This window comes from Ictalurus punctatus, chromosome 16 (genome assembly GCF_001660625.3).
Source record: "Ictalurus punctatus breed USDA103 chromosome 16, Coco_2.0, whole genome shotgun sequence".
NCBI classification, from domain to species: Eukaryota; Metazoa; Chordata; class Actinopteri; order Siluriformes; family Ictaluridae; genus Ictalurus; species Ictalurus punctatus.
Window position 1 is genome coordinate 21,398 of NC_030431.2, and position 13,873 is coordinate 35,270.

The 13,873-nt window shown below is 38.5% G+C and overlaps 1 protein-coding gene across 5 annotated transcripts; it reads right to left on the bottom strand.

Moving 5' to 3' along the window:
- Positions 1 to 210: 210 nt before the first annotated feature.
- On the bottom strand, positions 211 to 11,593 carry LOC108277276 (poly(ADP-ribose) glycohydrolase). 5 transcript variants are annotated; one of them, XM_017489872.3, is made up of 17 exons: positions 11,447 to 11,577; positions 10,223 to 10,331; positions 7,917 to 8,198; positions 7,648 to 7,734; positions 7,468 to 7,557; positions 7,313 to 7,384; positions 6,082 to 6,168; positions 5,799 to 5,959; positions 4,641 to 4,720; positions 4,369 to 4,441; positions 4,215 to 4,290; positions 3,886 to 4,033; positions 1,787 to 1,865; positions 1,400 to 1,508; positions 1,210 to 1,315; positions 989 to 1,117; positions 211 to 816 (listed from the first exon to the last, which is right to left on the bottom strand). In XM_017489872.3, the coding sequence occupies exons 3-17, from the start codon at positions 8,196 to 8,198 to the stop codon at positions 677 to 679; spliced, it is 1,719 nt and encodes a 572-aa protein (XP_017345361.1). In that variant the 5' UTR covers positions 10,223 to 10,331; positions 11,447 to 11,577; the 3' UTR covers positions 211 to 676. The 5 variants fall into 5 exon arrangements, with proteins under 5 accessions (XP_017345361.1, XP_017345359.1, XP_017345360.1 ...); XM_017489870.3 differs by lacking the exon at positions 11,447 to 11,577 and adding an exon at positions 10,556 to 11,087; XM_017489871.3 differs by lacking the exon at positions 10,223 to 10,331 and having other exon boundaries at positions 11,447 to 11,593.
- Positions 11,594 to 13,873: the final 2,280 nt, after the last annotated feature.

Below are 13,873 nucleotides of genomic sequence, written 5' to 3' on the forward strand. Positions count from 1 at the left end.
TCAGGTCATGGTCTGTGAAATAACATCTGTTGTTATAAACTCGGAACTTCATTCATTCTCTTAAACCACTTTCACCTCTGCTCTCAGGGAAAGCAGAGTATATACCTCTTCAGTTATTTATTTATCCTTCTCAATCCTTCTCTTTGTTATTTATATCCTTCTTAAGCATTTTCTTATCTGTCCTCTGGGGTAAAACATAACACTCAGGGAGAAAAATTAAATATCCTTTTTATTGTCAAACAATAAAAACAAGTGAAAGTGAATTTTATTTATTTTCTTAATATTGGATATTATTTTGGTCTCTTGACATACCTTGTTCAATAAAAGCATCTTGGTGTCAGTGACATTTTCATTTCGTTCTTTTCTTAAACTACAACGTTGCAATTAAAAGGATTTTCATTTCAATTTCCAAAAAACAAAAACAAAAAACACTGACACTTATTAATTACTTATTAAAAGAAATATCTACCCTGTATTTTAATTTTTTTGGTAATGAAAAGCCCATTGAAACTTTTCTAAAGTGCGTCACACCGAAGACACCATTTTCATTTACTGTAAGTGTTCTGCTGCGATTAAATATAAACCCTGAAACCAAAATTGAACACAATTTACAGTTTCTTCACGAAGAGAAATATAGCATTGATTTAATGTATTGCTTCAAAAGAGCAGCAGGTTTTCACAGCTGACTGGAGCGAATAGCCAGCTTCTCCCTGATGTAGTCAAACACATTCTTCACTTGATGAGGATGATGATGATGATGATGATGATGAAGACTGTAGTGCTTACAGTAGTCCTGCAGCAGATTGTATAACTTGCCTGTGGAAGGACAGAGACTTTTATTAAGACTTTTATGGGATTACTGTAATAAAATACTGAACACCTTTAACACTATGTTATAACAGTATGTTAATGTGGGATAAATGTCCTATAGTCCTGTTTGACTACAGTGCTACTCGTGCTACTCATGTGCTCCTCATGTGTTACTCACCCACAGTCATGTTGTGACTCTTCAGTAACTTGTGCATTCTCTGCAGGTGCTCTGCCTGCTGCTCATTGTCAAAGGTGAAGTAGGCCAAGTCTCTCTGAGCCACAGCTGCAGCCATCATCTGAATAAGAGCTTTTACAGACCAGTGAAAGATTAGGTTTTGAAATATTCTAACATACACCATACAGCATAGCAGGACGTGTGGAGCAGGTGCTGCTGATTACCTTTGAGCATTGGATCACCTTTAAAAGCTCCACATCCCCAGTTGCCAGTAGCAATAGCAGAAGTGTATTCAGTAGGAACGTTATCCCTCTTGAAGCCGACGTACGCCTTTTAAAAACAAGGACAGAGAATAAAATTCAGCCCTCTCAATATAAGGTACAAAGTTGTTCATATTTCAGAGAGAATTCGGACCTTGAGTAGCTCTCGTTTGATGCTTATCTCAGTGAACTGCTGTCTTGGGTCGTCAAATCTCAAAGCGTCAATGGCAACAATCTGACAGTAAAGCCGTTTCCATTCATCCCTATAACAAAGCCACTGGGTTAAAACCTACTCTTACTTGCTTCATTACTGAAACTGCTAAAACTTTTAGCGCACAGTAACTAAGGCATAAAAGACAGCCGAGCTGGATAATATATCAGCTGCTAATTATATAATTATTACAGTATCAAAATAAATGTATTTACAAATAAAGTATTCATCTGCAATGTTAATCATGTAAAATTGCCTTGAATGTTCACTTCCCAAATCTCCAGTTTACTCGAGGTGAGCTCATTTACATTTTCTTGTTTAGGTCTTTACCTTTTGGTTTGGTCTGTATGGGGGCTGTGCCACTCAAAGGTATCGCTGTAGCCATGGGTATTGCTGTACATCTGGACGCCTGAAGAAACAGTGGTCATTATTTTTTTTTAAAAAGTCTTTCAAGTTTTAATGCATTTCTATTATATAGTTTTTTTTAGCACTGGGAACAAATTTAAAAGTTGTGGAATTTCTTTTGTCAACTTTTTTGTGTAATTATCTCATATACATATATATACGCACATTTTATATATATATATATATATATATATATATATATATATATATATATATATATACACACACACACACATACATACATACATACATATATATGAGAAACAAACACACATTGTACATAGTGTCCATCATGACAATGTCCTTAACATGCTGTGTTGCCTTAAACTTTCGAAGTGAGAGTAATTCATTTATTCTGACAGCATGTGAGGGCTCGGATTTGGCTTTGAGAGTTGCAGTTTTTGGATAACTCTCGTATTGGGTTATCCTTGTACACGTCTTTCACTACCAACTAATAAACTAGTGCTTCCTCTGATGCATTTTCTATATTTTTTACTTTTATCTTTACATGTTCAGGACACTGCTGTGTGAAGTGTGCTACTCTAAATCCTTGTGTTGCTGCAAACATTAAGACTACCTCTATCTTTGAGTTCCTCATACTCCTCGAGTTATACATTCTTCACTTGATTCAGGCTAGGGATGTCACGAGAGCTGATGCTTCGGTACCAAGTTGGTACCAACATTCTTAAAACGTGACGGTGCTTGTTTTTCTGCAGTAGCAAGGGTACACTTGGTAATGAAGGTACTGAGGTTGCAATTCTTCCGGAACTGAAGGGGGCAGCAAATATGTGTTAGTGTTTTAGTCGGTCCACATGTGGTAAAGAAGAACAAGAATGCCTACAAGCACATGGGAAAAACTACAGAAGATGGTGACAAGTTTAGCTCCGCCCTGACTCGTTGAGAGGAAATGTGGTAGGAGTTAAATATGGAAATACTTCGCATTTGAGGCGGATGACAAAATATAATTGAGGCTGTGAAACCGATGCTATCATTCATTTCAGACAAAGCGAGGAAACACCTGGAATTTGGCGAAGCCCCTGAAAGACGGTCCTATATTATGTTTGTTTGAGGCAGCTGCATTGTAGCCGTGAAACCAGCTAACGTATGTTAACTAACTCCATGTAATGTTAGCGATAGCCAGTTATTTGTTAAAGACGCTAACACATTGCAGTGTTATAAACTACCTCCTAATGGACACCATGCATCGCCATTCAGCCTGTGTCCTGTCAGCTAAATGTAGCATAATGTCACTAATATTCATTCAAATGTTCATGCTTTTAATAAATCTTTTTGACCTGCCACCATATCAGTGAATTTAAACTAACGCTTGCATTCAGAGTATAAAGGGTGTGTATGTGTGTGTGTGTGCGTGCATAGGAGTACACCTTAGCATTTGTAGCCTCCATTGTTTTATTAGTCATTGTCAGACAGTGTTTGATAACTAAAATATCTCTCTCTCTCTTTGCCATTATCAGCCAGAGGAGGATGTCCTCCAGGAGAGTTTTAAATTTTATTTTTATACCAAACCGTGGTATCAACTTTGCTATCCAGTATCGTGTAATTTTGGTGGTATTGGTACCGACTACTAGATTTTTGATATCATGACATCCCTAATTTAGGCTCAGCTTAGAATTCATAATAAAATGTTATGCAGATGAGCATAATTATTTCTGTGGTTAATGCTATTTTTCCCTAAGTACACGTGTGTTGTGGGAACTAACAATGTCATCTGCTATAACACACGCACACGTTACTTTACTTCCTGAACAAGTGCGGACCCGAGTACAAGTTGCATTCACATTCACAGGAATCGTGGGTCAGTTCCAGTGCAATCGAACTCAGACCACCTCCTACATGTAGTCTCGGGTTCGGGTCACCATGGTGCACTTCTTGGTCTGCACGACAGCTTTCACATTAACAATTTTTCATGCTCAGTTTCTGATTAAACCGAAAGTGTGAAAGCCCTTTAAGATGTCCAAACCATCTCAGAAAACCTCCACTAGCTTACTAGACTTGGTCCCTACCTGTGATCTTCAGACATTCATTGTCAGCCAGTTTTTCTGTGAAGAGCCTGGCCACAATCAGTTCAGGGCACTGAATGAAGCGAATCTCTTCCTGCACCAGTCCTCGCCCGAGCACTCCTCCACCTACCATCTTGGCAGCAAAATCCACCTTTCCAGAGTGAGGTAGAAAAGGATTGTGGTGATGTTTCGCTGGTTACTATGGTAACTGGTTAAATTCAAGTGAACGCATCTCAGTCCACTTACTGTACTTCTTCATTATAATATAATTATCCCTAAAATAGCCAGTAACCAGGACAATCTAACTTGGGAGTTGAGTTTGAAAGACTAACCTGCAGCATGCCTTTACCTTCCTTCTCGATGCAGCCTTTCGAGTACACCTGGAGGCTGGTCAAATTTCCCTTCTGCCTAGAAGTCGAACTGAATTAGTCAGAACTCACTCTGTATGATTGCATTTACTTCACAAACAGACTGAAGGTAACTTACTTATTCCATTCAGGGCACTCAGATGGTTTAATGCTAATTCTTTCAAAAGTGACCAGTCCATCAGGTTTGGAGTCTATTCCACAAAACAGAACAACATAAATGCACGGTAAGCATTACAATTTCATGTGACATGAAAGACGTGTTCGAATGAAGTGAGGAGCTCCAGTGAATGACAGTGAGTGCGAGTCTTAAAGCTTCTCATCTGTTCATGTCTCTAGACAGTTAAAGCAACTTAATATTTTAATAACAATATGCTGATATGCCTTCATTACCTTCTTTGGTTACAGTGTTGAAGTAGTGAAAAAGGGCTCTCAGCTTCTGAAACTTCCGTGGAGACCTTTCAGCGAACAGGCTGTGCAAAGAACAAAAGTAGAATGCATGATTTAGGTTTATAGAAGTGAACGTATGACACTCAAGATCAAACTGGGGACCGTGGATTTGTGAGGCAGCAACACTGTCCACTGTGTCACTATGCAGCCAATAAGAACTTGTATATTTCACTGACTAGTGGCTATTTGAGTCATTGCCGTGGTCTGGGTTTGATTCCCGGTGAGGTAACCTACCCCAGACACTGGAGGGGTGCATGAGCCAGTGCACTCTCAGTGCTGGTCCCAAGCCCGGAAATGAGGAGGATTGCATCTGGTGCAAAATTTAGGTTTGTGCCAGATTCAAAATGGGTGATCTGCTGTGGCAACCCCGAACGTGGGCAGTCGAAATAGGGAAATATGAGTAGATATTTATCAAAGTAGTTGTACAAGATAGGAGTCTGGTGAAATTTAGGAATAATCTAATTAAACATTGTTTATAACTATTAGTAGTAAAAGAGGGAGACTTTTATTTATTTTTATTCTAATATATTGAGTTTATACGAGTTAGTTAGTTATGTCAGTTTGTTCCATAAAAGGCAGCATGGTGGCCCAGTGGGTGGCATTACTGCCTCCCAGGTCCAACAAGTTCTTGTTCTCCTCAAGTCAATGTGAAAGGGATGGCATAACTCTCTCTCCCCTCTCAATTACAGTGACACTAGCCAATCATGGGCATCTGTGAGCTCAGGTATGTGGAACAGGGCAGATCGCGCTGCAGATTGAAAAGATTTGGTTGGCTTTACATGTATCACAGGAAGTACATACTAGTCTTCATCCTCCCTGGTTAGTCATGTAATAGCTAGCAAGTGGGTGGGAACTGGCAATTGACCAAAATGAGAGGGGGCGGGGGACACCAATAAAAAGAAAAGTTGCAGTGCACTTCAGCAGCAAATGTATAGTTTGTAAAAAAAAAAAAAAAAAAAAAAAAAAAAGTTCTGAAAGAGAGGGGGGGGGGGGGGGATGATAGAGAGAGTACTTTATTGAGAAGCACCTTTGCAAATAAAGTGCTTCTACACAAAAAAACACATACAATATAAGGAAGTGAAGTAGAATTAACTGTGACACCTGCTGAAGTTGATGGTGGGGAAATTGCCGTATTCACTGTTGGGATGAGTTGCATTTCTGTGGGGAAAGGTGCAGAAGAACGCATTGGCCAGCAGGCAGGAGATCTGCTCCTGGGACATCGTTATGGCATGGTTGCACTTCTGCCTCAGCAAAGGGATGGGCTGCGCACATGCACAACATACAAATAAACTAACAGCCGAAAATAATGAAATAACAAAAATGTATTTGCCAGGAAAATGAGTAATCTTTACATTAGTGAATAGAATGTAAAAGAGGTACTTACATGTTGGATGAGCTCAGGCAACTTCAGTGCAAGTTTGGCCATTTTTGAGATCACATTGGGAAAATTGTTCTCCAGCTTTGGCACTTGCTGGTGAATGAATTCATAAATAATGAATCACTGTTCTTTATAATACATCAGTTGGTTGCTTTGTAGGTATAGTGTAGCCCAACTGGTGCTTTTCACAATTAGTCAGTCCCTCTCTTTTCCATTTATCAACAGCCAGGGACCACAGCTGAGCAGGTGATACGTGGCTAGTGGACCATTTTCATCCAGCAGTGACAATGATACGGTAGTGCAAATCAGGCAGAGCGGTATTACTGGGATGCTCATTTACCAGCACTGGGATACCTTCTTTGACCACTTCCACTGCACAGCTACACAGTAAAGAATGCTGGAGTTGATGAGGTTATTATAACATGCATCTCGAGTATGGGAATACACCCTGGATGTAGATAGTACAGTAGAGGGTACAATTAAACCAATCTTGTTGTGACAACGGAGTCTATTTCTTTCATTATACTGATGCCACAGTGTTCAGTGCATTGCTTCACCATTTACATTGCTATTCCACTACATGTGCACGTTACGTTAATTTTGTTTTTGGCTGTGCACAACCGCTGTGTGCACTGGCGGTGCAGCCTGCAGTGTCGCCACCTCACAGCTCCATGGTCCTTGGTTCAATCCTGAGTTTCACAAGATTTCGTTATGTCCATGTGGGTTTCCTCTCACCTACAAAGTAGGTGAACTGGCTACTCTAAATGACCCCAGGTGTGAATCAGTGTGTGTATGATAGATACCCTGCAATGAACTGGCGTTCCATCCAGGATGTATGCCCACGTCGTGTTCCTGGGATAAACTCCAGGTCAACGGTGACCTTGGCGAAGATAAAGCGGCTACTAAAGGATGAATGAACGAACAATCAATGTGCCAAATGAACACAGGATACACACCATTAACATTGAGTATAAACCAGTCTTAGAAACTAAAGGTTATCTTTAACCATGCATTGTGCTGATCTCTAGCCTTCATCAGAGTCTGTTTCTGAAAACAGGACTGCTGTTGGCTGGTTAGTTTTGATTTGTAGATCACTAGGAACTCAAATGGGACAATCCAACACCCAAATCATATCTGGTTGGCTGTGGCCCTCTGCTCATCTTTGTCCATTGAGGGGGCTGTCAAATTGTCCACAGCAACCATTGGGCTACAACCAGTAGCTTATCAAGTCACTGACCGCAACATATGAGGAAAGGGCATCGAAATTCCAGTCCCTCCTGTGGGAGTGATTGTAAGTTTTAATGGCCCTCTGAAATAACAGAACACACTTAGGTGTTAACACTGCACTATAAATCTTTTGTATATATTTATGTTGTACATACATTACAATACCTCAACATCTCCTACTGAAACACCCTTATCTGTAAGCTTTTTCAGAGCTTTCTCTATGGCTGCCCAGCGAGACCCCATGGTATTCAGTGGCTATAAAAAAAAACATCATAAATATATTTTCAGTGATGGAAACTCCCTTTACATATTTAGTCCTAAAAGTGTTTGAAACAATACACTTACATAACATTGGGGTAATTTCACATGGAGGTGGTCCCAATGATGCTTTCCCTTATATGGAACTATTCTGCCAGCATTAAATTCGTTTATCTGTTGAGACAAAATGACTTGCATGAACATTGTTATATTTTTGTCCCTGTCGCTTTATCAAGTCGCTAAGCTACTACTGTCCTGTATAAAAATGAAAAACCACAAGTTACTATTCTAATGCTTAACAAATACAGCTTGGTCTGTGGCTTTTTATGATTTGATATTAATGTTAAGGCTCTTACATCTATAAGCACTGTGTGATTCCTGTCTGCAGACAGTTTGTCCAGCTGCATGTGGCACTCAGGTTCTTTATTCAGCTTTCCCTCACACTGTGTATCTCCGGCCTGTGCCTCAGTGCCTGGTTTTTGCCTTGGGTCAGTGACTTCAGTACTGGAGGACTCGCTGTACTTTCGTTTCGATGAAGAGCCATCCGTTGTGTCTTGGCTCGATCCTGGTTTGCTTTCCCCAGCCATGTCGAAGTGTGTGAGGCATTCCTTCACTTGAGAACTGTTGTTATTAGCCATCTGATGGGAAAGAGAGTGCGAGTGGATTTATTTCTGAAGAAGTAAATATTTAGAAAATAACTCTGTAACTATTAATCCTGATAAGAATATCAAATGAAAGTACAAGTGTATGGAATTTATGGCACAAAAGCTTCAAGTGTTCCAGGGTTCCAGGGGTATGCTCCAAAACCACAGAGAACCTGAAGATGAATTAATGAATTTGTGCTGAATAAGTACAAAACATTTTCAGGTTGTAATGGCATTCACACCATGTACATGCATCAAGTTCAAACATATACACACACACACACACACATATATATATATATATATATATATATATATATATATATATATATATATATATATATATATATATATATATTGTGCAACTGCAAATGGTATTAAGATTTTAAGACCTGGCATCCCATAAAAGTCTTACAGCAGTGAGTTTTGGTGTCATTTAAAAGACAGTATTTACTATTAGGCAATAGTTAGTTGACTTTTCTAGCATCAAGATACACCAGGTGATCTGCATCTGTGTGTGAGCATACATGTGTTTGTGTCATTTCTTGTAAATAATTTCAATATCATAAGAAATATATACGGCAAAAGAATAGCCCAAAAGCCTAAAATATAAGACCATGCAATTTCATATTCTTCCCTACATTTTTCTCCCCAACTTGGTCACAGGCATGTTCCCACCCACCAGCTAGCTCACTCTATCATACAACAGCTACCATCCAGCTAATCCTCTTAATCTAATCATCTTTTCAAACTGCGGCACATGTTGCATCACAGGGCAGTGTAAGACACTCGGAGGAAAGCGTTATCTACCCTCTTCCGCATACACCCATGGATGACTGTTGCATCTTCAGGGTTCAAATTCTTGATCTGCCAATGATAAAGCGAACGCTTTTCTGTTGCACCACTTGGAAGTTCCTGTAATTTCAAACTTCAGACAATATAATACTTATTTAGGCCTCTAATTAGTAACGTCATAGTTCACGACACGTGGACTGCAGCTTTGTTTAATGTTCTACCATTACTGAAGTGAAATATACTGTTGAATATAAAACTAAGGCAAAAATTCCTCTTACTACTCACAGTGCTGCTAACTTGTAATGACATAAATGTTTGGAGGAGAGGAGATAAAAGGACACACAACAGAGGGTTTTCTTATTGTTTGTTTGTTTGAATTAATTAACTTTTAGAACTTTTCTGTTTACCACGTTTGTTAATCGGAGGAAACAGCATGAAACACCTAACCTGAAACACTTTTGAACACATTTTAATCAAAAATGTAGCTGCCTATCTGCCTTTCAGTGTGTGTGTGTGTGTGTGTGTGTGTGTGTGTGTGTGTGTGTAATATCTATGCTACATTGACGGCTTTACACTGACGGCATTTTGGCAGACGCCCTTATCCAGAGCATCTTAGATCCATCTCATTTTAATACAACTGAGCAATTGAGGGTTATGGGCCTTGAGCCAGGGCCCAGCGGTGGCAACGCGGCAATAATCTGATCTTCTGATCAGAAGTCCAACGGGTTCCTTGTATACTAAGATTAGATGATTGCCTCACCTGTTTCACATCACTTTCTTATTTCAACTTGTCACATCGCTATTAGTCCTAAATTGCCCCGTTCCAGATTTTTTGGAACATGTTGCATGCATCAAGTTCAAAATAAACATGTGTCTTTAAAAAAAAAAAAAAAAAAAAAAACTATGCAGTTGATTAGGTAAAACATGAAATACCTTGCCTAAGTACATTTACAAACCACCCCTCTTTGTTTTTATGTCCATACTGTCCCAACTTTTTCAGAATTGGGGCTGTAGATAGATAGATAGATATACATCGACAGATAGATAGATAGATAGATAGAGAGAGAGAGAGAGAGAGAGAGAGAGAGAGAGAGAGATTTATGCGTGGTTGACTCTTTTCAATGCTTTGGCAAATAAATTAAATGTACTAAAACTCACTGTGTGTGTGTGTGTGTGTGTGTGTGTGTGTGTGTGTGTGTGTGTGTGTGTGTGTCATGCAGTACCAATGTGTCAACGTTGAGCTTTCGATTACGTTGAAACTGTTTTAACTGGTTTTACTTCGACTTCAGATAACTTATAGCTGGTGTGTTAGGATCACTGCAAACATTAAATCTGTTGAGAATCACATGTATAAAGTGAACATTGCTCTGTAGGTTATTTACTCACGGTTTGTTGGAGAGCTCTGTATACACGTACACGTACGTACGTACGTACACACACACACACACACACACACACACAGCTGCTGAGAAACCGAATGTGAAAGTGTAGACTACAGAGTTACAGTTTTTACTCTCTCTCTCTCTCTCTCACTCACACGCAGACACAGGGCTTACCTTACAGTGACATCTTGCTTGACCGTGATTGGTACAAAAAGCTACAAATCCCATGATAAATTTCTTCATGTTAGTCTTCTAAACTTCTCGACAGGAAATACAAGACTCTTTTTTTTTTTTTTTTTTTTTTTTTTACCTCCTATTGGGCCTCACGCTACCGAAGACTGTCGTTTTACACACCATTTACTTTTTCAATTCTTTTTAAATTCTTTTGTACAACGTGAAAACTAAGCGATATTCAATTTTAAAATACAATTTAAAAAATGTCAGAGGAACATGAAGGAATTACCAAAGCAAAACAAAAGACTCTTATCCTAGCTTGGTCACGCGACAAGAAGCGTCCAAATACAAATACGGTAAATCATTTCAGTACAGAATGTTCTTGTTGGAACAAACGTAAACAAATGTGCTAAGTTTTGCATCATCAAACAGCGCGACTCCACCAACGGCAGCTCGGTGTATCAGTACAACATACCAAGGAAATTCTGCCGTGAAAAACATTGCCGGAAGAACAACATTGCATTGTAGACGCGGTAGATAGAGTCATGTGTGCGCGTGTATACCGGGTTTTACGGTTAAAAAAAAAACACCAACAGTGAAATTGTGCTGCTTTGTCTGTTTGCTAAACTTTACATGTACACTTTATTACTAATCACTCTTGCGACATCTTTTTTTTCTTTTCCTAAAATAGAAACTTTTTGCATAAACGTTTTGTTTATTTTTTTGCGTTTTGAATAAGTTTGTTTTTTAACAATTTATTTTTAAAGTACATATAATATACAAAATCTCAGTTCTGTAATTCACAAACATTAGATCAATCAGTCTAATCATAATTGCAAAAAGCTCTTGTTGTATTGTATCTATTTAATATGAAGCTTATTGTGAGTTTACCTCCAGAAGTGATTTTTCAAACGAAAGCAGGCATCTGTGGCTGGCAGAAGAAATGCTTTTCAGAACGTTTCCTAAACTGAAATTCAGGTGGCTTTGGCCATGAGAGTACAGTGATCCAACTTTTTTTTTCAAGAATGCCTTTATAGTTATGTTGAAACTTCCGCATTGACTCTTATCAGTGGGCGTGGCCCTCAAATAACACTGGCTGTGTTTAAAATTTCACACTGTGTAATATTCTTACACTGTAGTCCATCTGTTTCCATACAGTTTATCAGATCTCTCTACCCTGTCCATCAGTGTTGCTCTGCTATAAGTGTATCAGATGCAGGGTTTAAACACTGTGTATTCTCTTACTGGACACTTTATCTGACAAACATATGCTTGTTGGTCACTTTGCAATTGTACAAGCATTTTATCATTGCCCAGTTTCAGTTTTTACTATAACCTGCGTAGCAGTATTGAGGCTGCACTTGATACACTTGTGGCTGAGAAACATATGTTATTATAGAAAGTAACCTATTAACGGTTAAAAAAACAACAAAAACTAATGGAGTCTGTCTTGTATTGCACAAATAGAAGGAAATGACAGTGAACATCTCTATAAGAAATAAAGCAGGTTCATCGAAATGGTTGCACAACATACCATCCAAAAAAAGCATGACTTTATCTGAGAGATCTGATGCAACTAATACAGTATTTAAAGCATCCCAAATATTAATGTGGTTTAATGTTTTATACAGCTGAGGTCATAAGCTTGTATACGCCTTGCAGAATCAGCAAAATGTAAATAATTGTTTTTAAATAAAAAAGAGGGATGATAAAAATGTCATTTTGGGTTTTGTTTATTCAGTACTGCCCTGAAGAAGCTATTTCACATAACAGATGTTTACATATAGTCCACAAGACATGATAATAACTGAATTTACACAAAGGAACCAGTTCAGAAGTTTACATAGGCCCGATTATTAATACTGTGTGTCTGGACAGCAGTTTGTTCAGTGATCTCCTACTGACTCAAACCTCTCCAGGTTTTGTCCAATGATAGTTTTGGCCTTGCAAATGAGATTATTTATTCTGCTGGCATCTCTGACATTGATGCTGCTCCCCGTAACCCCACAGTATAACAGATGGCGCTCCCAACCACAGACTGGTAGTAGATCTCCAGCATCTTGGTGCATACATTGAAAGATCTGAGCTTCCTCAGATTCTTTGGTTTTCCAGCATCTTCTACATATTTCAGCCCTTTCCAACAGCGGCTATATGATTTCGAGGTCCATCTTTTCATACTGAGGACAACTGAGGGACTCGTACACAACTTTTAGAAAAGGTGCAAACATTCACTGATGCTCAAGAAGGTAACACGATACATTAAGATCCGGGGGGGGGTAACATTTTGAACAGGATGATTGGTGTAAATTTTGTCTTCAGGCAAACACGTTCATAAATACTAAGATTTAAGGATTTCATGGAACACACTTTTTTTTTAAGAATTCTTTAAAGAATTAAAGAAATCTATATGTTCAAAACTTTCGAGTGGCATGTATCGCAACCATAATAAAGTCTAAATATTAATACTTAATAAACCAAAACCCTTTTTATTCATGCACACAGTTACAGATTTGTTGTGTCAAATGTAGACATACAAAATAATTACTGAAGACTTTTTTTTAAAACTCGAGTAATACCCATATGTGCTTACTGAACATCCCGTTCCAGATTTAGTCCCCTTTTGTTGTTATAATAAACTCCACTCTTCTGGAAAAGCCTTCCACTAGATCTTAGAGGGTGGCTGTGGAAATTTTGGTGCGATGAACAAGTTTGCACAAAAGTTTGGCTATATATTGTAGCTAGCAAGATATTCTGATGTTTTACAGTATGAAAGGTAACATGTTATTTTGAAGTTTGGTAGCAAGTGCCAGTTGTGTTAAATATATCTAAGTGCTGCTACGGCCTATAGGCAACACTGGGTTTTCCATCATTGCTAGATAGATACCTATGTAGCTTGAAACATAGTATGATTAACATGAGCTGTTTAGCTAGCTTTGTATTGCTTAACTGTTTCACCATCTCTTAGGGTACAAAAAAGGCATGCATCAAGACTCTTCTCTGTTCTGACACCTAGGTGGTGGAATGAACTCCCCCAAATGTCTGAATAGCTGAGTCACCGGGAGAATTCAAACTATGACTAAAGACATATATTTTCTTGAAGTACTTAAATTAGCACTTTATTTAAAAAAATAAAGAAATCTTGTGTTGTCTGTGCACTTTTCTTACTATATTACCTCCGCAACAGAGTTTTTTTTTAGACTGATGGTATTCAAAGCGCTTTTGTAAGTCCCTCTGGATAAGGGTGTCTGCAAAATGCCATAACTGTAAATGTAGAAGTAATTTTAAAATTAAAGTAATTACTTATTAATTACTTAATGA

Bases quoted from the DNA above. Each gene is read 5' to 3' on its own strand.
- LOC108277276 (XM_017489869.3), bottom strand. From the start codon at position 10,624: ATGAAGAAATTTATCATGGGATTTGTAGCTTTTTGTACCAATCACGGT. The intron at 7,385-7,467 runs GTATTGTAATGT...CTGTTATTTCAG, and splicing joins TTTCAGTAGGAGATGTTGAG to AGGGCCATTAAAACTTACAA. The intron at 1,316-1,399 runs GTCCGAATTCTC...TGTTTTTAAAAG, and splicing joins TCAAACGAGAGCTACTCAAG to GCGTACGTCGGCTTCAAGAG.